At 51.3% G+C, this 27,451-nt stretch overlaps 1 protein-coding gene across 1 annotated transcript in view; it reads right to left on the bottom strand.

Moving 5' to 3' along the window:
• RFTN1 (raftlin, lipid raft linker 1) overlaps positions 1-27,451 on the bottom strand; it is a 349,725-nt gene that overhangs the window by 233,387 nt on the left and 88,887 nt on the right. The window contains exon 2 of the mRNA XM_086942185.1: positions 9,688-9,847. Coding sequence (XP_086798311.1) covers positions 9,688-9,832 — 145 coding nt within the window. The 5' untranslated portion in view covers positions 9,833-9,847. The remainder of the gene's footprint in view (positions 1-9,687; positions 9,848-27,451) is intronic.

Genomic DNA, 27,451 nt, shown 5'->3' with positions numbered 1-27,451 from the left:
GATTCAACCCAGATCTGTGACTGGGGGCAGTGTCTGACAAGTTTCAGCTCTCAATCCATCCTCTCCTTGTGTTTGCTTTGCTCAAGAAGGATCCTGTCAGCGTGTTGGGCCATCGGATGCTCAAGAAGGATCCTGTCAGCGTGTTGGGCCAGCAGGCACTCAAGAAGGATCCTGTAAGCGTGTTGGGTCAGCAGGCGCTCAAGAAGGATCCTATCAGCGTGTTGGGCCATCGGGTGCTCAAGAAGGATCCCGTCAGCGTGTTCGGCCAGCAGGTATTCAAGAAGGATCCTATCAGTGTGTTGGGCCAGTAACTGCTCAAGAAGGATCCTGTCAGCGTGTTCAGCCAGCAGGCACTCAAGAAGGATCCTGTCAGCGTGTTGGGCCAGTAGACGCTCAAGAAGGATCCTGTCAGCGTGTTGGGCCAGTAGGCACAAAAGAAGGATCCTGTCAGCGTGTTGAGCCAGCAGACGCTCATGAAGGATCCTGTCAGTGTGTTGGGCCAGTAACTGCTCAAGAAGGATCTTGTCAGCGTGTTGGGCCAGCAGACGCTCAAGAAGGATCATGTCAGCCTGTTGGGTCAGCAGACGCTCAAGAAGGATCCTGTCAGTGTGTTGGGTCAGCAGACGCTCAAGAAGGATCATGTCAGCGTGTTGGGCCAGCAGCCATTGAAGAAGGATCCTGTCAGAGTGTTGGGCCAGCAGACACTCAAGAAGGATCCTGTCAGCGTGTTGGGCCAGTAGGCGCTGAGGAAGGATCCTGTCAGCGTGTTGGGCCAGTAACTGCTCAAGAAGGATCCGGTCAGTGTGTTGGACCAGTAACTACTCAAGAAGGATTCTGTCAGCGTGTTGGACCAGTAACTGCTCAAGAAGGATCCTGTCAGCGTGTTGGACCAGTAACTGCTCAAGAAGGATCCTGTCAGCATGTTGGGCCAGCAGACGCTCATGAAGGATCCTGTCAGCGTGTTGGGCCAGCAGACGCTCATGAAAGATCCTGTCAGCGTGTTGGGCCAGCAGGCACTCATGAAGGATCATGTCAGCGTGTTGGGCCATCAGACGCTCATGAAGGATCCTGTCAGCGTGTTGGGCCAGCAGACGCTCATGAAGGATCCTGTCAGCATGTTGGGCCAGCAGGCGCTCATGAAGGATCCTGTCAGCGTGTTGGGCCAGCAGATGCTCATGAAGGATCCTGTCAGCGTGTTGGGCCAGCAGGCACGGAAGAAGGATCCTGTCAGTGTGTTGGGCCAGAAGGCGCTCATGAAGGACCCTGTCAGCGTGTTGGGCTAGCAGGCGCTCATGAAGGATCCTGTCAGCATGTTGGGCCAGCAGACGCTCATGAAGGATCCTGTCAGCGTGTTGGGCCAGCAGGCACTCATGAAGGAGCCTGTCACCGTGTTTGGCCAGCAGATGCTCATGAAGGATCCTGTCAGCGTGTTGGGCCAGCAGGCGCTGAAGAAGGATCATGTCAGTGTGTTGGGCCAGCAGGCGCTGAAGAAGGAGCCTGTCAGCGTGTTGGGCCAGCAGGCGCTCATGAAGGATCCTGTCAGCGTGTTGGGCCAGCAGGTGCTCATGAAGGCTCCTGTCAGTGTGTTGCGCCAACAGACACTCATAAAGGATCCTGTCAGCGTGTTGGGCCAGCAGATGCTCATGAAGGATCCTGTCAGCGTGTTGGGCCAGCAGACGCTCATGAAGGATCCTGTCAGCGTGTTGGGCCAGCAGGCGCTGAAGAAGGATCCTGTCAGCGTGTTGGACCAGTAACTGCTCAAGAAGGATCCTGTTAGCATGTTGGGCCAGCAGACACTCAAGAAGGATCCTGTCAGCGTGTTGGGCCAACAGACGCTCAAGAAGGATTCTGTCAGCGTGTTGCACCAGTAACTGCTCAAGAAGGATCCTGTCAGCATGTTGGGCCAGCAGGCGCTGAAGAAGGATCCTGTCAGCGTGTTGGACCACTAACTGCTGAAGAAGGATCCTGTCAGCATGTTGGGCCAGCAGACGGTCAAGAAGGATCCTGTCAGCATGTTGGACCAGCAGGCACTGAAGAAGGATCCTGTCAGCGTGTTGGGCCAGCAGGCACTGAAGAAGGATCCTGTCAGAGTGTTGTGCAAGCAGATGCTCATGAAGGATCCTGTCAGCGTGTTGGGCCAGTAGGTGCTCAAGAAGGATCCTGTCAGCGTGTTGGGCCAGCAGGCGCTGAAGAAGGATCCTGTCAGTGTACTGAGCCAGCAGACGCTCATGAAGGATCCTGTCAGCATGTTGGGCCAGTAACTGCTCAAGAAGGATCCTGTCAGCGTGTTGGGCCAGTAACTGCTCAAGACGGATCCTGTCAGTGTGTTGGGCCAGCAGACGCTCATGAAGGATCCTGTCAGTGTGTTGGGCCAGCAGACGCTCATGAAGGATCCTGTCAGCGTGTTGGGCCAGCAGACCCTCATTAAGGATCCTGTCAGCGTGTTGGGCCAGCAGACGCTCATGAAGGATCCTGTCAGTGTGTTGGGCCAGCAAACGCCCATGAAGGATCCTGTCAGCATGTTGGGCCAGTAACTGCTCAAGTAGGATCCTGTCAGCGTGTTGGGCCAGTAGGTGCTCAAGAAGGATCCTGTCAGCGTGTTGGGCCAGTAGGTGCTCAAGAAGGATCCTGTCAGCGTGTTGGGCCAGCAGGCGCTGAAGAAGGATCCTGTCAGCGTACTGAGCCAGCAGACACTCATGAAGGATCCTGTCAGCGTGTTGGGCCAGCAGACGCTCATGAAGGATCCTGTCAGTGTGTTCGGCCAGCAGACGCTCATGAAGGATCCTGTCAGCGTGTTGGGCCAGCAGACCCTCATTAAGGATCCTGTCAGCGTGTTGGGCCTGCAGACGCTCATGAAGGATCCTGTCGGTGTGTTGGGCCAGCAAACGCCCATGAAGGATCCTGTCAGCGTGTTGGGCCAGTAACTGCTCAAGAAGGATCCTGTCAGCGTGTAGGGCCAGTAGATGCTCATGAAGGATCCTGTCAGTGTGTTGGGCCAGTAGACGCTCATGAAGGATCCTCTCATGCTGTTGGGCCAGCAGATGCTCATGAAGGATCCTCTCAGCGTGTTGGGCCAGCAGACGTTCATGAAGGATCCTGTCAGCGTGTTGGGCCAGCAGGCGCTCATGAAGGATCCTGTCAGCGTGTTGGGCCAGTAGGTGCTCAAGAAGGATCCTGTCAGCGTGTTGGGCCGGCAGCCATTGAAGAAGGATCCTGTCAGCGTGTTGGACCAGTAACTGCTCAAGTAGGATCCTGTCAGCATGTTGGGCTGGCAGCCATTGAAGAAGGATCCTGTCAGCGTGTTGGACCAATAACTGCTCAAGAAGGATCCTGTCAGCGTGTTGGACCAGAAACTGCTCAAGAAGGATCCTGTCAGTGTGTTGGGCCGGCAGCCATTGAAGAAGGATCCTGTCAGCGTGTTGCGCCAGTAGGTGCTCAAAAAGGATCCTGTCAGCGTGTTGGGCCAGTAGGCGCTCAAGAAGGATCCTGTCAGCGTGTTGGGCCAGTAGGTGCTCAAGAAGGATCCTGTCAGCGTGTTGGGCCAGTAGGCACTCAAGAAGGATCCTGTCAGCGTGTTGGACCAGTAGGCGCTGAGGAAGGATCCTGTCAGCGTGTTGGGCCAGCAGACGCTTATGAAGGATCATGTCAGCGTGTTGGGCCAGTAGGCGCTGAGGAAGGATCCTGTCAGCGTGTTGGGCCAGCAGACGCTTATGAAGGATCATGTCAGCGTGTTGGGTCAGCAGACGCTCATGAAGGATCCTGTCAGCGTGTTGGTCAAGCAGGCGCTCTTGAAGAATCCTATCAGCGTGTTGGGCCAGCAGGCGCTCAAGAAGGATCCTGTCAGCGTATTGGACCAATAACTGCTCAAGAAGGATCCTGTCACCGTGTTGGGCCAGCAGGCGCTCATGAAGGATCCTGTTAGCATGTTGGACCAGTAGGCACTGAAGAGGGATCCTGTCAGCGTGTTGTGCCAGCAGATGCTCATGAAGGATACTGTCAGCGTGTTGGGCCAGCAGATGCTCATGAAGGATCCTGTCAGCATGTTGGGTCAGCAGGTGCTGAAGAAGGATCCTGTCAGTGTGTTGGACCAGTAACTGCTCAAGAAGGATCCTGTCAGCATGTTGGGCCAGCAGACGCTCAAGAAGGATCCTGTCAGTGTGTTGGACCAGTAACTGCTCAAGAAGGATCCTGTCAGCATGTTGGGCCAGCAGACGCTCAAGAAGGATCCTGTCAGTGTGTTGGACCAGTAACTGCTCAAGAAGGATTCTGTCAGCGTGTTGGGCCAGTAACTGCTCAAGAAGGATCCAGTCAGTTTGTTGGACCAGTAACTGCTCAAGAAGGATCCTGTCAGCGTGTTGGACCATTAACTGCTCAAGAAGAATCCTGTCAGCGTGTTGGACCAGTAACTGCTCAAGAAAGATCCTGTCAGCGTGTTGGGCCAGCAGACGCTCATGAAGGATCCTGTCAGCGTGCTGGGCCAGCAGACGCTCATGAAGGATCCTGCCAGAGTTTTGGGCCAGCAGACGCTCATGAAGGATATTGTCAGCGTGTTGGGCCAGCAGACACTCACGAAGGATCCTGTCAGCGTGTTGGGCCAGCAGGTGCTCACGAAGGATCCTGTCAGCGTGTTGGGCCTGCAGACGCTCATGAAGGATCCTGTCAGCGTTTTGGGCCAACAGACGCTCAAGAAGGATCCTGTCAGCGTGTTGGGCCAGCAGGCGCTCATGAAGGATCCTGTCAGCGTGTTGGGCCAGCAGACGCTCATGAAGCATCCTGTCAGCGTGTTGGGCCAGCAGACTTGCATGAAGGATCCTGTCAGCGTGTTGGGCCAGCAGACACTCATGAAGGATCCTGTCAGCATGTTGGGCCAGCAGACACTCAAGAAGGATCCTGTCAGCGTGTTGGGCCAACAGACGCTCAAGAAGGATTCTGTCAGCGTGTTGGACCAGTAACTGTTCAAGAAGGATCCTGTCAGCATGTTGGACCAGCAGGCGCTGAAGAAGGATCCTGTCAGCGTGTTGGACCACTAACTGCTCAAGAAGGATCCTGTCAGCATGTTGGGCCAGCAGATGGTCAAGAAGGATCCTGTCAGCATGTTGGACCAGCAGGCACTGAAGAAGGATCCTGTCAGCGTGTTGGGCCAACAGGCGCTGAAGAAGGATCCTGTCAGCGTGTTGGGTCGGCAGCTATTGAAGAAGGATTCTGTAAGCGTGTTGGACCAGTAACTGCTCAAGAAGGATCCTGTCAGCGTGTTGGACCAGTACCTGCTCAAGAAGGATCCTGTCAGTGTGTTGGACCAGTAACTGCTCAAGAAGGATCCTGTCAGCGTGTTGGGCCAGTAGGTGCGCAAGAAGGACCCTGTCAGTGTGTTGGACCAGTAACTGCTCAAGAAGGATCCTGTCAGCGTGTTGGACCAGTACCTGATCAAGAAGGATCCTGTCAGCATGTTGGACCAGTAACTGCTCAAGAAGGATCCTGTCAGCGTTTTGGGCCAGCAGATGCTCATGAAGGATCCTGTCAGCGTGTTGGGCCAGCAGACGCTCATAAAGGATCCTGTCAGCGTGTTGGGCCAGCAGACGCTCATGAAGGATCCTGTCAGCGTGTTGGGCCAACAGGCGCTCATAAAGGATCCTGTCAGTGTGTTGGGCCAGCAGACGCTCATAAAGGATCCTGTCAGCGTGTTGGGCCAGTAGATGCTCATGAAGGATCCTCTCAGCGTGTTGGGCCAGCAGACGCTCATGAAGGATCCTCTCAGCGTGTTGGGCCAGCAGACGCTCATGAAGGATCCTCTCAGCGTGTTGGGCCAGCAGACGCTCATGAAGGATCCAGTCAGCGTGTTGGGCCAGTAGGCACTCAAGAAGAATCCTGTCAGCGTGTTGGGCCAGTAGGTGCTCAAGAAGGATCCTGTCAGCGTGTTGGGCCAGTAGGCGCTGAGGAAGGATCCTGTCAGCGTGTTGGGCCAGCAGACGCTTATGAAGGATCCAGTCAGCGTGTTGGGTCAGCAGACGCTCATGAAGGATCCTGTCAGCGTGTTGGGCCATCAGGCGCTCATGAAGGATCCTGTCAGCGTGTTGGGTCAGCAGGCGCTCAAGAAGGATCCTGTCAGCGTGTTGGACCAGTAACTGCTCAAGAAGGATCCTGTCAGCGTGTTGGGCCAGCAGGCGCTCATGAAGGATCCTGTCAGCGTGTTGGGCCAGTAGGCGCTCAAGAAGTATCCTGTCAGCGTGTTGGGCCAGTAGGCACTGAGGAAGGATCCTGTCAGCGTGTTGGGCCAGCAGACGCTTATGAAGGATCCTGTCAGCGTGTTGGGTCAGCAGACACTCATGAAGGATCCTGTCAGCGTGTTGGGCCAGCAGGCGCTCATGAAGGATCCTGTCAGTGTGTTGGGCCAGCAGGCGCTCAAGAAGGATCCTGTCAGCATGTTGGACCAGTAACTGCTCAAGAAGGATCCTGTCAGCGTGTTGGGCCAGCAGGCGCTCATGAAAGATCCTGTCAGCGTGTTGGGCCAGTAGGCGCTCAAGAAGGATCCTGTCAGCTTGTTGGGCCAGTAGGCGCTGAGGAAGGATCCTGTCAGCGTGTTGGGCCAGCAGACGCTTATGAAGGATCCTGTAAGTGTGCTGGGCCAGCAGACACTCATGAAGGATCCTGTCAGCGTGTTGGGCCAGCAGACGCTCATGAAGGATCCGTTCAGCGTGTTGGGCCAGCAGAAGCTCATGAAGGATTCTGTCAGCGTGTTGGACCAGTAACTGCTCAAGAAGGATCCTGTCAGCGTGTTGGGCCAGCAGACGCTCATGAAGGATCCTGTCAGCGTGTTGGGCCAGCAGACGCTCATGAAAGATCCTGTCAGCGTGTTGGGTCAGCAGGTTCTCATGAAGGATCCTGTCAGCGTGTTGGGCCAGCAGGCGCTCATGAAGGATCCTGTCAGCGTGTTGGGCCAGCAGATGCTCATGAAGGATCCTGTCAGCCTGTTGGGCCAGCAGACGCTCATGAAGGATCCTGTCAGCGTGTTGGGCCAGCAGATGCTCATGAAGGGTCCTGTCAGTGTGTTGGACCAGTAACAGCTCAAGAAGGATCCTGTCAGCGTGTTGGGCCGGCAGCCATTGAAGAAGGATCCTGTCACCGTGTTGGGCCAGTAGGTGCTCAAGAAGGATCCTGTCAGAGTGTTGGACCAGTAACTGCTCAAGATGGATCCTGTCAGCATGTTGGGCCAGCAGACGCTCATGAAGGATCCTGTCAGCGTGTTGGGCCAGCAGACGCTCATGAAGGATCCTGTCAGCGTGTTGGGCCAGCAGACGCTCATGAAGGATCCTGTCAACGTGTTGGGCCAGCAGGCGCTCATGAAGGATCCTGTCAGCGTGTTGGGCCAGCAGGCGCTCATGAAGGATCCTGTCAGCGTGTTGGGCCAGCAGGCGCTCATGAAGGATCCTGTCAGCGTTTTGGGCCAGCAGACGCTCATGAAGGATCCTGTCAGCGTGTTGGGCCGGCAGCCATTGACGAAGGATCCTGTCACCGTGTTGGACCAGTAGGTGTTCAAGAAGGATCCTGTCAGCGTGTTGGGCCAGCAGGCGCTCATGAAGGATCCTGTCAGCGTGTTGGGCCAGCAGACGCTCATGAAGGATCCTGTCAGCGTTTTGGGCCAGCAGACGCTCATGAAGGATCCTGTCAGCGTGTTGGGCCGGCAGCCATTGAAGAAGGATCCTGTCACCGTGTTGGACCAGTAGGTGTTCAAGAAGGATCCTGTCAGCGTGTTGGGCCAGCAGGCGCTCATGAAGGATCCTGTCAGCGTGTTGGGCCAGTAGGCGCTCATGAAGGATCCTGTCAGCGTGTTGGGCCTGCAGACGCTCATGAAGGATCCTGTCAGCGTTTTGGGCCAGCAGACGCTCATGAAGGATCCTGTCAGCGTGTTGGGCCGGCAGCCATTGAAGAAGGATCCTGTCACCGTGTTGGACCAGTAGGTGTTCAAGAAGGATCCTGTCAGCGTGTTGGGCCAGCAGGTGCTCATGAAGGATCCTGTCAGCGTGTTGGGCCAGCAGGCGCTCATGAAGGATCCTGTCAGCGTGTTGGGCCAGCAGACGCTCATGAAGGATCCTGTCAGCGTTTTGGGCCAGCAGACGCTCATGAAGGATCCTGTCCGCGTGTTGGGCCGGCAGCCATTGAAGAAGGATCCTGTCACCGTGTTGGACCAGTAGGTGTTCAAGAAGGATCCTGTCAGCGTGTTGGGCCAGCAGGCGCTCATGAAGGATCCTGTCAGCGTATTGGGCCAGCAGACGCTCATGAAGGATCCTGTCAGCGTTTTGGGCCAGCAGACGCTCATGAAGGATCCTGTCAGCGTGTTGGGCCGGCAGCCATTGAAGAAGGATCCTGTCACCGTGTTGGACCAGTAGGTGTTCAAGAAGGATCCTGTCAGCGTGTTGGGCCAGCAGGCGCTCATGAAGGATCCTGTCAGCGTATTGGGCCAGCAGGCACTGAAGAAGGATCCTGTCAGCGTGTTGGTCCAGCAGGCGCTCACGAAGGATCCTGTCAGCGTATTGGGCCAGCAGGCACTGAAGAAGGATCCTGTCAGCGTGTTGGGCCAGCAGACGCTCATGAAGGATCCTGTCAGCGTGTTGGGCCAGTAGGCGCTCAAAAAGGATTCTGTCAAAGGCTGCGCCTCTGGGCGCTATGAGAGGTCAGTGGAGGCGTCTCAGCCTGTATCGGTGCGCATCTTTGACAGGCCCAGGCCGGCGCGTGCTCGTGGGAGGCGTACGTGCCTTCTCTCTGTCGAGGTCTGAGCCCCTCTCTATCGGTGTGACACGAGTCAGGAAGAGAGTCGTGAAACACAAGTGCAGACAGGATACGCGGTCCGAGGCTGCCCCGGGGGTGGGAGAGGAAGCGCCTCGGACGGGGGTGGCCTCTTCCCTGCGGGGCGTAGTTCAATGTCCCGGTTAGCTTGTAAATCAAATGTAATCTCTACGTCTGACGTAGAGCCTGCTAGTGGCCATCACGGGGCGGTAGATGTCAAAATAAACGTCAGCACAGACATGTAGCACTTTTTACAATGTTTCCTAGGATTTCAAGAGATGCCCAGGCGAACAGAGATGGTCGGGTCTCCCCAGCCCCTCGCCCCGTGCCCGTCGTTGGCACAGAGACCCGGCGGGCTCTAGCGTGGCACAGATCGACTCACAGTCTGTTAACATAAAGACACGCATTCATATTCACAACAGCCCAGGCCAGCCAGACCCAGGCAACCTGCCCTGCTGCAGACGCCCCTCGGCTCCATCACATTCCTACACTCAAGCTCCACACTGATTGCCCTGGAGGAAGCCCCCCCTCCGCCGGGGGCTGGGGCGCCCCCTTGCGCCAGGGCCCTTGAACCCTTGAATGAACCCTCCCTGCATCATCTCCTTACTTCTGAGCTGTGCTTTGCTTCACCCGGTCGCCCAGTACTTCTGAAGACAGGAGTGGACCCTGCAGCCCCCCCCCCCCCTGCCCCCCAGTCTGCGCTCCACCCCTCAGGGCCCCTCACTCACCGGTGTCTAGCGCCGTGAAGTCCACGAAGCGGTACTGCCCCCACCCTGCCCCCACCCTGCGCCCCCACCCCTCCCGGCCCCTCACTCACCGGTGTCTAGCGCCGTGAAGTCCACGAAGCGGTACTGCCCCCACCCTGCCCCCACCCTGCGCCCCCACCCCTCCCGGCCCCTCACTCACCGGTGTCTAGCGCCGTGAAGTCCACGAAGCGGTACTCGTAGGCCGCGTCGGTCTTGGTCTCCACCTGAGGCCTCTTGAGGGTGGAGTAGATGTTCCCCGGGCGGGGGGCCTCTTGCTTGGGGGGCTTGTTCAGCCGGCAGCCCATCTCGACAGCGTGAGCCTGGCAGAAAGAGAAGGAACGTCACACACTGGATGACACCCCAGACCTAGCGCCTAGCTCACAGCTTCGCGGCACATGGACAAGCGATGCGCATCATACAGTACAGAGCCCCGGCTGCGAATGAAACACACACATCCCAGCGTGCCAGGCCTCGTGTCTGACAGGATCCATCACCCGGGACCCCCCCCCCCCCCCCCCCCCCGCCCCCCCCCCCCCAGCCAGGCACACACCCACTGGCACCGCCTGAGCACACAGTAACTCTCCGCAGCACGTCTGCGCCCGGGTGACGTCTCTGATTCGAGGCGCGATGTCACTTATTAGAGTCAGCCCAGCCTCGTTTATTTTGGGGACACTCTGTGCCTGAGGCGGCCATGAGATGCGTCCGACGGCTGACAGAGCCCAGGCCTCTGTTTATTACTGCTTATGGAGGGGGTGCGTCTCACAACTGCTTGGATAGCTCCGTGGCCCACACAGCAGGGACTCGAGGCGCTTACTGATGCTGTGAATTATACAGGGACTGATGCTTGTTTTTTCAGATTTTAAATAGCGGGAACTCGAGCCGAATGTATTGAAGCGCTTTACAGGGGCACCAGTTGCATTGCACAAGGACACATTCATTTTTTATTTTTTTTCGTAGGCTCAGGGAAATTAAGTAATTTGCCCAGAATCACAGGGTGTTGAGAGGATGCCGAGACTCGAAGCGCAAAAGTCGGCTGCTCTGTCCCTTACGCTTCTGTCAGAGGGGCTCTGACTTGTACCTTACACATGGAAACCTGCCCCGCATGTCTCCCCCCCTCCCCCACCATCTGACAGTTTATACAAATGGCATGTTTTAAGTTGCATTCCATGCCACTCTAATCTGCACCGCTCTACACCATGGCACTCAACACAAATGCACTCAATGCCTCTGAACTCTACTCTGCACCACTCGACTCTATGGCACTCAACACAAATGCACTCTATGCCTCTGAACTCTATTCTGCACCACTCGACTCTATGGCACTCAACACAAATGCACTCTATGCCTCTGAACTCTATTCTGCACCACTCGACTCTATGGCACTCAACACAAATGCACTCTATGCCTCTGAACTCTACTCTGCACCAATCTACACCATGGCACTCAACACAAATGCACTCTATGCCTCTGAACTCTACTCTGCACCACTCTACACCATGGCACTCAACACAAATGCACTCTATGCCTCTGAACTCTACTCTGCACCACCCTACTCTATGGCACTCAACACAAATGCACTCTATGCCTCTGAACTCTACTCTGCACCACCCTACTCTATGGCACTCAACACAAATGCACTCTATGCCTCTGAACTCTACTCTGCACCACCCTACTCTATGGCACTCAACACAAATGCACTCTATGCCTCTGAACTCTATTCTGCACCACTCTACTCTATGGCACTCAACACAAATGCACTCTATGCCTCTGAACTCTGCTCTGCACCACTCTACACCATGGCACTCAACACAAATGCACTCTATGCCTCTGAACTCTACTCTGCACCACCCTACTCTATGGCACTCAACACAAATGCACTCTATGCCTCTGAACTCTACTCTGCACCACCCTACTCTATGGCACTCAACACAAATGCACTCTATGCCTCTGAACTCTACTCTGCACCACCCTACTCTATGGCACTCAACACAAATGCACTCTATGCCTCTGAACTCTATTCTGCACCACTCTACTCTATGGCACTCAACACAAATGCACTCCATGCCTCTAAACTCTACTCTGCACCACTCGACTCTATGGCACTCAACACAAATGCACTCTATGCCTCTGAACTCTACTCTGCACCACTCTACTCTATGGCACTCAACACAAATGCACTCTATGCCTCTGAACTCTACTCTGCACCACTCTACACCATGGCACTCAACACAAATGCACTCTATGCCTCTGAACTCTATTCTGCACCACTCTACTCTATGGCACTCAACACAAATGCACTCTATGCCTCTGAACTCTACTCTGCACCACTCTACTCTATGGCACTCAACACAAATGCACTCTATGCCTCTGAACTCTACTCTGCACCACTCGACTCTATGGCACTCAACACAAATGCACTCTATGCCTCTGAACTCTACTCTGCACCACTCTACTCTATGGCACTCAACACAAATGCACTCTATGCCTCTGAACTCTACTCTGCACCACTCTACACCATGGCACTCAACACAAATGCACTCTATGCCTCTGAACTCTATTCTGCACCACTCTACTCTATGGCACTCAACACACATGCACTCTATGCCTCTGAACTCTACTCTGCACCACCCTACTCTATGGCACTCAACACAAATGCACTCTATGCCTCTGAACTCTACTCTGCACCACTCTACTCTATGGCACTCAACACAAATGCACTCTATGCCTCTGAACTCTACTCTGCACCACTCTACTCTATGGCACTCAACACAAATGCACTCTATGCCTCTGAACTCTACTCTGCACCACTCTACACCATGGCACTCAACACAAATGCACTCTATGCCTCTGAACTCTATTCTGCACCACTCTACTCTATGGCACTCAACACAAATGCACTCTATGCCTCTGAACTCTACTCTGCACCACCCTACTCTATGGCACTCAACACAAATGCACTCTATGCCTCTGAACTCTACTCTGCACCACCCTACTCTATGGCACTCAACACAAATGCACTCTATGCCTCTGAACTCTACTCTGCACCACTCTACACCATGGCACTCAACACAAATGCACTCTATGCCTCTGAACTCTATTCTGCACCACTCTACTCTATGGCACTCAACACAAATGCACTCTATGCCTCTGAACTCTACTCTGCACCACCCTACTCTATGGCACTCAACACAAATGCACTCTATGCCTCTGAACTCTATTCTGCACCACTCTACTCTATGGCACTCAACACAAATGCACTCTATGCCTCTGAACTCTACTCTGCACCACTCGACTCTATGGCACTCAACACAAATGCACTCTATGCATCTGAACTCTACTCTGCACCACTCTACTCTATGGCACTCAACACAAATGCACTCTATGCCTCTGAACTCTACTCTGCACCACTCTACACCATGGCACTCAACACAAATGCATTCTATGCCTCTGAACTCTACTCTGCACCACTCTACACCATGGCACTCAACACAAATGCACTCTATGCCTCTGAACTCTATTCTGCACCACTCTACTCTATGGCACTCAACACAAATGCACTCTATGCCTCTGAACTCTACTCTGCACCACCCTACTCTATGGCACTCAACACAAATGCACTCTATGCCTCTGAACTCTACTCTGCACCACTCTACTCTATGGCACTCAACACAAATGCACTCTATGCCTCTGAACTCTACTCTGCACCACTCTACTCTATGGCACTCAACACAAATGCACTCTATGCCTCTGAACTCTACTCTGCACCACTCTACTCTATGGCACTCAACACAAATGCACTCTATGCCTCTGAACTCTACTCTGCACCACTCTACTCTATGGCACTCAACACAAATGCACTCTATGCCTCTGAACTCTACTCTGCACCACTCTACTCTATGGCACTCAACACAAATGCACTCTATGCCTCTGAACTCTACTCTGCACCACCCTACTCTATGGCACTCAACACAAATGCACTCTATGCCTCTGAACTCTACTCTGCACCACTCTACTCTATGGCACTCAACACAAATGCACTCTATGCCTCTGAACTCTACTCTGCACCACTCTACTCTATGGCACTCAACACAAATGCACTCTATGCCTCTGAACTCTACTCTGCACCACTCTACTCTATGGCACTCAACACAAATGCACTCTATGCCTCTGAACTCCACTCTGCACCACTCTACACCATGGCACTCAACACAAATGCACTCTATGCCTCTGAACTCTACTCTGCACCACTCTATGGCACTCAACACAAATCCACTCTATGCCTCTGAACTCTACTCTGCACCACTCTACACCATGGCACTCAACACAAATGCACTCTATGCCTCTGAACTCTACTCTACACCACTCGACTCTATGGCACTCAACACAAATGCACTCTATGCCTCTGAACTCTATTCTGCACCACCCTACTCTATGGCACTCAACACAAATGCACTCTATGCCTCTGAACTCTACTCTGCACCACTCTACACCATGGCACTCAACACAAATGCACTCTATGCCTCTGAACTCTACTCTGCACCACTCTACTCTATGGCACTCAACACAAATGCACTCTATGCCTCTGAACTCTATTCTGCACCACTCGACTCTATGGCACTCAACACAAATGCACTCTATGCCTCTGAACTCTACTCTGCACCACTCGACTCTATAGCACTCAACACAAATGCACTCTATGCCTCTGAACTCTACTCTGCACCACTCTACACCATGGCACTCAACACAAATGCACTCTATGCCTCTGAACTCTACTCTGCACCACTCTACACCATGGCACTCAACACAAATGCACTCTATGCCTCTGAACTCTACTCTGCACCACTCTACTCTATGGCACTCAACACAAATGCACTCTATGCCTCTGAACTCTACTCTGCACCACTCTACACCATGGCACTCAACACAAATGCACTCTATGCCTCTGAACTCTACTCTGCACCACTCGACTCTATGGCACTCAACACAAATGCACTCTATGCCTCTGAACTCTATTCTGCACCACCCTACTCTATGGCACTCAACACAAATGCACTCTATGCCTCTGAACTCTACTCTGCACCACTCTACACCATGGCACTCAACACAAATGCACTCTATGCCTCTGAACTCTACTCTGCACCACTCTACTCTATGGCACTCAACACAAATGCACTCTATGCCTCTGAACTCTATTCTGCACCACTCGACTCTATGGCACTCAACACAAATGCACTCTATGCCTCTGAACTCTATTCTGCACCACTCGACTCTATGGCACTCAACACAAATGCACTCTATGCCTCTGAACTCTATTCTGCACCACTCGACTCTATGGCACTCAACACAAATGCACTCTATGCCTCTGAACTCTACTCTGCACCACCCTACTCTATGGCACTCAACACAAATGCACTCTATGCCTCTGAACTCTAATCTGCACCGCTCTACACCATGGCACTCAACACAAATGCACTCTATGCCTCTGAACTCTACTCTGCACCACCCTACTCTATGGCACTCAACACAAATGCACTCTATGCCTCTGAACTCTACTCTGCACCACTCTACTCTATGGCACTCAACACAAATGCACTCTATGCCTCTGAACTCTACTCTGCACCACTCTACTCTATGGCACTCAACACAAATGCACTCTATGCCTCTGAACTCTATTCTGCACCACTTTATACCATGGCACTCAACACAAATGCACTCTATGCCTCTGAACTCTACTCTGCACCACTCTACACCATGGCACTCAACACAAATGCACTCTATGCCTCTGAACTCTACTCTGCACCGCTCTACACCATGGCACTCAACACAAATGCACTCTATGCCTCTGAACTCTACTCTGCACCACTCTACTCTATGGCACTCAACACAACTGCACTCTATGCCTCTGAACTCTATTCTGCACCACTCTACTCCATGGCACTCAACACAAATGCACTCTATGCCTCTGAACTCTATTCTGCACCACTCTACTCTATGGCACTCAACACAAATGCACTCTATGCCTCTGAACTCTATTCTGCACCACTTTACACCATGGCACTCAACACAAATGCACTCTATGCCTCTGAACTCTACTCTGCACCACTCTACACAATGGCACTCAACACAAATGCACTCTATGCCTCTGAACTCTACTCTGCACCACTTTACACCATGGCACTCAACACAAATGCACTCTATGCCTCTGAACTCTACTCTGCACCACTCTACACCATGGCACTCAACACAAATGCACTCTATGCCTCTGAACTCTACTCTGCACCACCTTACTCTATGGCACTCAACACAAATGCACTCTATGTCTCTGAACTCTACTCTGCACCACCCTACTCTATGGCACTCAACACAAATGCACTCTATGCCTCTGAACTCTATTCTGCACCACTCGACTCTATGGCACTCAACACAAATGCACTCTATGCCTCTGAACTCTACTCTGCACCACTCTACACCATGGCACTCAACACAAATGCACTCTATGCCTCTGAACTCTACTCTGCACCACCCTACTCTATGGCACTCAATACAAATGCACTCTATGCCTCTGAACTCTATTCTGCACCACTCTACTCTATGGCACTCAACACAAATGCACTCTATGCCTCTGAACTCTACTCTGCACCACTCGACTCTATGGCACTCAACACAAATGCACTCTATGCCTCTGAACTCTACTCTGCACCACTCTACACCATGGCACTCAACACAAATGCACTCTATGCCTCTGAACTCTATTCTGCACCACTCTACTCTATGGCACTCAACACAAATGCACTCTATGCCTCTGAACTCTACTCTGCACCACTCGACTCTATGGCACTCAACACAAATGCACTCTATGCCTCTGAACTCTACTCTGCACCACTCTACACCATGGCACTCAACACAAATGCACTCTATGCCTCTGAACTCTATTCTGCACCACTCTACTCTATGGCACTCAACACAAATGCACTCTATGCCTCTGAACTCTACTCTGCACCACTCTACTCTATGGCACTCAACACAAATGCACTCTATGCCTCTGAACTCTACTCTGCACCACTCTACACCATGGCACTCAACACAAATGCACTCTATGCCTCTGAACTCTACTCTGCACCACTCTACTCTACGGCACTCAACACAAATGCACTCTATGCCTCTGAACTCTATTCTGCACCACTCTACTCTATGGCACTCAACACAAATGCACTCTATGCCTCTGAACTCTACTCTGCACCACTCTACACCATGGCACTCAACACAAATGCACTCTATGCCTCTGAACTCTACTCTGCACCACTCGACTCTATGGCACTCAACACAAATGCACTCTATGCCTCTGAACTCTACTCTGCACCACTCTACACCATGGCACTCAACACAAATGCACTCCATGCGTCTGAACTCTACTCTGCACCACTCGACTCTATGGCACTCAACACAAATGCGCTCTATGCCTCTGAACTCTACTCTGCACCACTCGACTCTATGGCACTCAACACAAATGCACTCTATGCCTCTGAACTCTATTCTGCACCACTCTACTCTATGGCACTCAACACAAATGCACTCTATGCCTCTGAACTCTATTCTGCACCACTCTACTCTATGGCACTCAACACAAATGCACTCTATGCCTCTGAACTCTACTCTGCACCACTCTACACCATGGCACTCAACACAAATGCACTCTATGCCTCTGACCTCTACTGTGCACCACTCGACTCTATGGCACTCAACACAAATGCACTCTATGCCTCTGAACTCTATTCTGCACCACTCTACTCTATGGTACTCAACACAAATGCACTCTATGCCTCTGAACTCTACTCTGCACCACTCTACACCATGGCACTTAACACAAATGCACTCTATGCCTCTGAACTCTACTCTGCACCACTCTACACCATGGCACTCAACACAAATGCACTCTATGCCTCTGAACTCTACTCTGCACCACTCTACACCATGGCACTCAACACAAATGCACTCTATGCCTCTGAACTCTACTCTGCACCACTCTACACCATGGCACTCAACACAAATGCACTCTATGCCTCTGAACTCTACTCTGCACCACTCTACTCTATGGCACTCAACACAAATGCACTCTATGCCTCTGAACTCTACTCTGCACCACTCGACTCTATGGCACTCAACACAAATGCACTCTATGCCTCTGAACTCTACTCTGCACCACTCTACTCTATGGCACTCAACACAAATGCACTCTATGCCTCTGAACTCTACTCTGCACCACTCTACACCATGGCACTCAACACAAATGCACTCTATGCCTCTGAACTCTACTCTGCACCACTCTACACCATGGCACTCAACACAAATGCACTCTATGCCTCTGAACTCTACTCTGCACAACTCTACTCTATGGCACTCAACACAAATGCACTCTATGCCTCTGAACTCTACTCTGCACCACTCTACACCATGGCACTCAACACAAATGCACTCTATGCCTCTGAACTCTACTCTGCACCGCTCTACACCATGGCACTCAACACAAATGCACTCTATGCCTCTGAACTCTACTCTGCACCACCCTACTCTATGGCACTCAACACAAATGCACTCTATGCCTCTGAACTCTACTCTGCACCACTCTACACCATGGCACTCAACACAAATGCACTCTATGCCTCTGAACTCTACTCTGCACCACTGTACACCATGGCACTCAACACAAATGCACTCTATGCCTCTGAACTCTACTCTGCACCACCCTACTCTATGGCACTCAACACAAATGCACTCTATGCCTCTGAACTCTACTCTGCACCACCCTACTCTATGGCACTCAACACAAATGCACTCTATGCCTCTGAACTCTACTCTGCACCACTCTACACCATGGCACTCAACACAAATGCACTCTATGCCTCTGAACTCTACTCTGCACAACCCTACTCTATGACACTCAACACAAATGCACTCTATGCCTCTGAACTCTACTCTGCACCACCCTACTCTATGGCACTCAACACAAATGCACTCTATGCCTCTGAACTCTACTCTGCACCACTCTACACCATGGCACTCAACACAAATGCACTCTATGCCTCTGAACTCTACTCTGCACCACTCGACTCTATGGCACTCAACACAAATGCACTCTATGCCTCTGAACTCTACTCTGCACCACTCTACACCATGGCACTCAACACAAATGCACTCTATGCCTCTGAACTCATCTCTGCACCACCCTACTCTATGGCACTCAACACAAATGCACTCTATGCCTCTGAACTCTACTCTGCACCACCCTACTCTATGGCACTCAACACAAATGCACTCTATGCCTCTGAACTCTACTCTGCACCGCTCTACACCATGGCACTCAACACAAATGCACTCTATGCCTCTAAACTCTACTCTGCACCACCCTACTCTATGGCACTCAACACAAATGCACTCTATGCCTCTGAACTCTACTCTGCACCACTCGACTCTATGGCACTCAACACAAATGCACTCTATGCCTCTGAACTCTACTCTGCACCACTCGACTCTATGGCACTCAACACAAATGCACTCTATGCCTCTGAACTCTATTCTGCACCACTCTACTCTATGGCACTCAACACAAATGCACTCTATGCCTCTGAACTCTACTCTGCACCACTCGACTCTATGGTACTCAACACAAATGCATTCTATGCCTCTGAACTCTACTCTGCACCACTCGACTCTATGGCACTCAACACAAATGCACTCTATGCCTCTGAACTCTACTCTGCACCACTCGACTCTATGGCACTCAACACAAATGCACTCTATGCCTCTGAACTCTATTCTGCACCACTCTACTCTATGGCACTCAACACAAATGCACTCTATGCCTCTGAACTCTACTCTGCACCACTCGACTCTATGGCACTCAACACAAATGCACTCTATGCCTCTGAACTCTACTCTGCACCACTCTACTCTATGGTACTCAACACAAATGCACTCTATGCCTCTGAACTCTACTCTGCACCACTCTACACCATGGCACTCAACACAAATGCACTCTATGCCTCTGAACTCTACTCTGCACCACCCTACTCTATGGCACTCAACACAAATGCACTCTATGCCTCTGAACTCTACTCTGCACCACTCTACACCATGGCACTCAACACAAATGCACTCTATGCCTCTGAACTCTATTCTGCACCACTCTACTCTATGGCACTCAACACAAATGCACTCTATGCCTCTGAACTCTACTCTGCACCACCCTACTCTATGGCACTCAACACAAATGCACTCTATGCCTCTGAACTCTACTCTGCACCACTCTACACCATGGCACTCAACACAAATGCACTCTATGCCTCTGAACTCTACTCTGCACCACCCTACTCTATGGCACTCAACACAAATGCACTCTATGCCTCTGAACTCTACTCTGCACCACTCGACTCTATGGCACTCAACACAAATGCACTCTATGCCTCTGAACTCTACTCTGCACCACCCTACTCTATGGCACTCAACACAAATGCACTCTATGCCTCTGAACTCTACTCTGCACTGCTCTACACCATGGCACTCAACACAAATGCACTCTATGCCTCTGAACTCTACTCTGCACCACCCTACTCTATGGCACTCAACACAAATGCACTCTATGCCTCTGAACTCTACTCTGCACCACTCGACTCTATGGCACTCAACACAAATGCACTCTATGCCTCTGAACTCTACTCTGCACCACTCTACACCATGGCACTCAACACAAATGCACTCTATGCCTCTGAACTCTACTCTGCACCACTCTACACCATGGCACTCAACACAAATGTACTCTATGCCTCTGAACTCTACTCTGCACCACTCGACTCTATGGCACTCAACACAAATGCACTCTATGCCTCCGAACTCTACTCTGCACCACTCTACACCATGGCACTCAACACAAATGCACTCCATGCCTCTGAACTCTACTCTGCACCACTCTACACCATGGCACTCAACACAAATGCACTCCATGCCTCTGAACTCTACTCTGCACCACTCGACTCTATGGCACTCAACACAAATGCACTCTATGCCTCTGAACTCTACTCTGCACCACTCTACACCATGGCACTCAACACAAATGCACTCCATGCCTCTGAACTCTACTCTGCACCACTCGACTCTATGGCACTCAACACAAATGCACTCTATGCCTCTGAACTCTACTCTGCACCACTCTACACCATGGCACTCAACACAAATGCACTCTATGCCTCTGAATTCTACTCTGCACCACTCGACTCTATGGCACTCAACACAAATGCACTCTATGCCTCTGAACTCTACTCTGCACCACCCTACTCTATGGCACTCAACACAAATGCACTCTATGCCTCTGAACTCTACTCTGCACCACCCTACTCTATGGCACTCAACACAAATGCACTCTATGCCTCTGAACTCTACTCTGCACCACCCTACTCTATGGCACTCAACACAAATGCACTCTATGCCTCTGAACTCTACTCTGCACCACTCGACTCTATGGCACTCAACACAAATGCACTCTATGCCTCTGAACTCTACTCTGCACCACCCTACTCTATGGCACTCAACACAAATGCACTCTATGCCTCTGAACTCTACTCTGCACCGCTCTACACCATGGCACTCAACACAAATGCACTCTATGCCTCTGAACTCTATTCTGCACCCCTCTACTCTATGGCACTCAACACAAATGCACTCTATGCCTCTGAACTCTACTCTGCACCACTCGACTCTATGGCACTCAACACAAATGCACTCTATGCCTCTGAACTCTACTCTGCACCACTCTACACCATGGCACTCAACACAAATGCACTCTATGCCTCTGAACTCTACTCTGCATCACTCTACACCATGGCACTCAACACAAATGCACTCTATGCCTCTGAACTCTACTCTGCACCACCCTACTCTATGGCACTCAACACAAATGCACTCTATGCCTCTGAACTCTATTCTGCACCACCCTACTCTATGGCACTCAACACAAATGCACTCTATGCCTCTGAACTCTATTCTGCACCACTCTACTCTATGGCACTCAACACAAATGCACTCTATGCCTCTGAACTCTACTCTGCACCACCCTACTCTATGGCACTCAACACAAATGCACTCTATGCCTCTGAACTCTACTCTGCACCACTCTACACCATGGCACTCAACACAAATGCACTCTATGCCTCTGAACTCTACTCTTCACCACCCTACTCTATGGCACTCAACACAAATGCACTCTATGCCTCTGAACTCTACTCTGCACCACTCTACACCATGGCACTCAACACAAATGCACTCTATGCCTCTGAACTCTACTCTGCACCACTCTACACCATGGCACTCAACACAAATGCACTCTATGCCTCTGAACTCTATTCTGCACCACTCTACTCTATGGCACTCAACACAAATGCACTCTATGCCTCTGAACTCTACTCTGCACCACTCGACTCTATGGCACTCAACACAAATGCACTCTATGCCTCTGAACTCTACTCTGCACCACTCGACTCTATGGCACTCAACACAAATGCACTCTATGCCTCTGAACTCTATTCTGCACCACTCTACTCTATGGCACTCAACACAAATGCACTCTATGCCTCTGAACTCTACTCTGCACCACTCTACTCTATGGCACTCAACACAAATGCACTCTATGCCTCTGAACTCTACTCTGCACCACTCTACTCTATGGCACTCAACACAAATGCACTCTATGCCTCTGAACTCTACTCTGCACCACTCTACACCATGGCACTCAACACAAATGCACTCTATGCCTCTGAACTCTATTCTGCACCACTCTACTCTATGGCACTCAACACAAATGCACTCTATGCCTCTGAACTCTACTCTGCACCACTTTACTGTATGCCACTAAACGCTATGCCAATGCACTCTATGCCAGTGCACCCTACGCCACTAAACGCTATGCAAATGCACTCTATGCAACTACTCTGATCTACTGTGCACCACTGCACTCTACTCTGCACCACTACACTCTATGCCTCTTCACTCTACTCTAATCTGTGCCACGCTACTCTACAACAGTCTACTCCACTCTACGCCAGTCTACGCCACGCTACTCTACAACACTCTACTCCACTCTACGCCACGCTACTCTACAACACTCTATGCCAGTCTACGCCACGCTACTCTACAACACTCTACTCCACTTTATCCAACACCTTCTACGCCACTCCACTTTACCCTAAACCACAGCAAAACACTCTATGCCGCTCCACTCTACAACACTCTACGCCCCTCTGTAAGTGTGTTGTGCTGTGCAGCACATGTGCAAAGTCTGAAAAAGAAAGGCGCAATGAAAATATTTCTTCTTTTAACGCCTGCTTTCAAATTACGCACATTTTTAAGCAAAACCCTCTCTCAAATTATTGGTAGATATGGTTTTGCGACAAAAAGCACGAGTGCTTGCACTTGAACGCCCAGGTAACTCCCCCTCGACACAAAGGAATGCAAAGCAGCACTTTGAGCTACTTCGCTTTACTTTTAGGCACTTTCCAGTGGAAAACACGTTTTGCACTGGAATGTAAATTAAAAAAAACATTTTGTACTGGTTTGCGTCACCTTTGTGATGCAAAACAGCGCATATTGTTGGTAAATCTGTCTCTAAGTCTTTGCTCTCCATCCCAACTCTAGACTACAAACCAGATTTGTTTTCCACTTCTGCGTCGCACCACACCTAGATGAGGTCCCTGCAATCCCCTGATACTGCTATCTGCCAGCCGCGGCCTGTGGAGGGAGTTGCAGTGGGGCAGGCAGGTGGGACGGGGAGGGGCAGGGCGGGGGGTAATAAACCCCAGAATATGGATGATTACAGGTAAGTACACAATTAAATTAATAAAACTAATTTCGTAGTGCGCCCTGCACTGTATTTTGCGATGCAGGGCACGGAACGAAATTCGTTTTTTATATTTAATTGTTTACTTACCTGTAATTATCCATATTCCGGTGTTTATCACCCCCCACTCTGCCCCTCCCCTGCCCCGCCTGCCTGCCCCACGCAACTCCCTCCACAGGCCGCGGCTGCTATCTGCTGCATCCTCTCATAAACTCTGCTTAACCCAAGCAATCCTTTCCGAGTTGCAATGTGTTTTAATCTGTTATTTGCATAATGTATAATGTTCTGAGCTCCATGTGAAACACCCTTCTTCTTGGTGCAGGAGCACTATGCAGTGCTTAATTTGTGCCGGTGTTTGGCGGTGCTCGGCACTGGACCTTTTTGTAAACTTCGCCACGTATTTATCCAACTCATGGTGGCGCTGTGTGCCTAATTTGTTTAAGCACAATTCCTTTTTGGCAATTTAATATATTTTTTAACAATTAGCAGATGGTTACTGCTGTCACTGATATGTGGCAGTAGGAGCTGAGGCAGTACCAGCTGCAGTAGACTCCCAGGAATTATTATGGGCCCTGGCGCTCCTTGTTTACAAATTAAGCACCGCACGAGTGTGCTAAGTGCATGCATACAGTTCTGCGCCTCGATGTGAGCGCGTTGATTCCATTTCACCCGATCAATGTTTAATGAAAAATGTAAAGCTTTCTCTGGGATTCCTGGAGCATGGATGACCTTTCTGAAGAATGATGGCCGCACTTTACCATCCCTCTCCAAGACTTACAGACACGAAAAAGCAAGGCCACGTGAATTTTACATTAGAAAACAGGCGCAGAAGGGCAAAGCTGCCCACATCTATCAGTGGAGCCAGGGAGGTAAACGAGCAGCTAACGTCAGAGGAGAGAGGCCTGATCACCACTGGGGTCAGAGGTGAAGTGTTGTAACACATCTGTCTTACAGCAGGCTGCTCTGCAGGAAAGTGTTTCACTGTATCCAACTGAAGCCTTACAGCTCTCTCTTCCTGTGCGATACAACACAACACTTTACGAACTTGGACCCGAATGCCTCAACACACGACTTTCCTTCTACACCCCCTCCCGCCAGCTACGCTCCTCCAACCAAGCCCTTGCTGCTGTACCTCGCATCAACAAAACCACCATGGGAGGAAGATCCTTCTCCTACCTGGCGGCTAAAACCTGGAACTCACTTCCCAGTCACCTTCGCCTCACTCAGAACCACCTAGCATTCAGAAAGCAACTTAAAACCTGGATATTCGACAAGTAATTCCCCACCCTTCTCCAAGCGCCTTGAGACCCTCTGGGTATGTAGCGCCCTATATAAATTGAATTGAATTGAATTGAACCTCAGGTGGACATCGGGAGTGAATCTGGTGCTTGTGAAATGTGCCAGAGAGAGAGAAACAGCAGGAGTGAATCTGGTGCTTGTGAAATGTGCAAGAGTAAGAGAGACAGCAGGAGGGAATCTGGTGCTTGTGAAATGTGCCAGAGAGAGAGAAACAGCAGGAGTGAATCTGGTGCTTGTGAAATGTGTCAGAGCGAGAGAGACAGCAGGAGTGAATTTGGTGCTTGTGAAATGTGCCAGAGCGAGTGTGAAAGCAGGAGTGAATTTGGTGCTTGTGAAATGTGCCAGAGTGAGAGAAACAGCAGGAGTGAATCTGGTGCTTGTGAAATGTGCAAGAGTAAGAGAGACAGCAGAAGGGAATCTGGTGCTTGTGAAATGTGCCAGAGAGAGAGAAACAGCAGGAGTGAATCTGGTGCTTGTGAAATGTGCAAGAGTAAGAGAGACAGCAGGAGGGAATCTGGTACTTGTGAAATGTGTCAGAGCGAGAGAGACAGCAGGAGTGAATTTGGTGCTTGTGAAATGTGCCAGAGTGAGAGAGACAGCGGGAGTGAATCTGGTGCTTGTGAAATGTGTCAGAGCGAGAGAGACAGTAGGAGTGAATCTGGTGCTTGTGAAATGTGCCAGAGCGAGAGAGACAGCAGGAGTGAATCTGGTGCTTGTGAAATGTGCCAGAGCGAGTGTGAAAGCAGGAGTGAATTTGGTGCTTGTGAAATGTGCAAGAGTGAGAGAGACAGCAGGAGTGAATTTGGTGCTTGTGAAATGTGCCAGAGTGAGAGAAACAGCGGGGTGAATCTGGTGCTTGTGAAATGTCAGAGCGAGAGAGACAGCAGGAGTGAATCTGGTGCTTGTGAAATGTGTCAGAGCGAGAGAGACAGCAGGAGTGAATCTGGTGCTTGTGAAATGTGCCAGAGTGAGAGAGACAGCAGGAGTGAATCTGGTGCTTGTGAAATGTGTCAGAGTGAGAGAAACAGCGGGGTGAATCTGGTGCTTGTGAAATGTGTCAGAGCGAGAGAGACAGCAGGAGTGAATCTGGTGCTTGTGAAATGTGTCAGAGCGAGAGAGACAGCAGGAGTGAATCTGGTGCTTGTGAAATGTGCCAGAGTGAGAGAGACAGCAGGAGTGAATCTGGTGCTTGTGAAATGTGTCAGAGTGAGAGAAACAGCGGGATGAATCTGGTGCTTGTGAAATGTGTCAGAGCGAGAGAGACAGCAGGAGTGAATCTGGTGCTTGTGAAATGTGCCAGAGCGAGTGTGAAAGCAGGAGTGAATTTGGTGCTTGTGAAATGTGCAAGAGTGAGAGAGACAGCAGGAGTGAATTTGGTGCTTGTGAAATGTGCCAGAGTGAGAGAAACAGCAGGAGTGAATCTGGTGCTTGTGAACTGTGCCAGAGTGAGAGAAACAGCGGGGTGAATCTGGTGCTTGTGAAATGTGTCAGAGCGAGAGAGACAGCAGGAGTGAATCTGGTGCTTGTGAAATGTGTCAGAGCGAGAGAGACAGCAGGAGTGAATCTGGTGCTTGTGAAATGTGCCAGAGCGAGAGAGACAGCAGGAATGAATCTGGTGCTTGTGAAATTTGCAAGAGTGAGAGAGACAGCAGGAGTGAATCTGGTGCTTGTGAAATGTGCCAGAGCTAGTGTGAAAGCAGGAGTGAATCTGGTGCTTGTGAAATGTGTCAGAGCGAGAGAGACAGCAGGAGTGAATCTGGTGCTTGTGAAATGTGATAGGGTGAGAGACAGCAGGAATGAATCTGGTGCTTGTGAACTCTGCCAGAGTGAGAGAGACAACAGGAGTGATTCTAGTGCTTGTGAAATGGGATCTTTTTTGCCGAATCTGACTCGTGCAATTGACTTTGGGACCTACCCTGTTGCTTCAAACACCAAGCTTCCAAGCCCCTGAGGAGTTTCCTGTCTGCCTCCCGCCGCCCTACTCGATAATAACATCAGCTGAGTGGTGCCGCAGAGCGGAGAGCGGCAGGGGACTTCATTTCCCAGCACCCACGCGGCCTGCGCTTGAGGTAACCGCGCCAGGAGGCGCATAAAAACGGCGTCAGCCCCAGCATAGGTGGGATCTTTTTTGCCGAAACTGACTCGTGCAATTGACTTTGGAACCTACCCTGTTGCTTCAAACACCAAGCTTCCAAGCCGCTGAGGAGTTTCCTGTCTCCCTCCCGCCGCCCTACTCGATAATAACATCAGCTGAGTGGTGCTGCAGAGCGGAGAGCGGCAGGGGACTTCATTTCCCAGCAACCCACGCGGCCTGCGCTTGAGGAAACCGCACCGGGAGGCGCATAAAAACGGCATCAGCCCCGCCTCGCAGGACGCAAGCGGGATGCCGGGCGAAGCCCAGGCCAAGGGCGGGCCCGTTTAAGCCCGTTAAAGACCGGGTAAGACTGGACTGGGCCACCCCATTTATATTTGTCCTGCGATATTCATCCTGCCCCTTTTACTGGACATACCTCTTGCTCCATCTCCTCTATTATTGGCTAAGCTTTGCATATTGTTAATACCAACATGACTACCAGAGGTACTAGGAGTAAAACAGCACAGGGTGCAGCACAGATTATTGGCCCTATCGATCACTATATTACAAGGGCAAATGAGGCGATTGACCAAGGCATAATCCTCCTAGAATGCAGGGTTTCACAAGATTTAGCCCTGGCCAAACGGTCATCGTTGGGTTCCCTAGCCT

The sequence above is a fragment of the Lissotriton vulgaris genome, chromosome 10, assembly GCF_964263255.1.
Source record: "Lissotriton vulgaris chromosome 10, aLisVul1.2, whole genome shotgun sequence".
Classification (NCBI taxonomy): domain Eukaryota; kingdom Metazoa; phylum Chordata; class Amphibia; order Caudata; family Salamandridae; genus Lissotriton; species Lissotriton vulgaris.
Note: the sequence above shows the minus strand (reverse complement) of the source record. Positions and strands in the feature narration are given on the sequence as shown.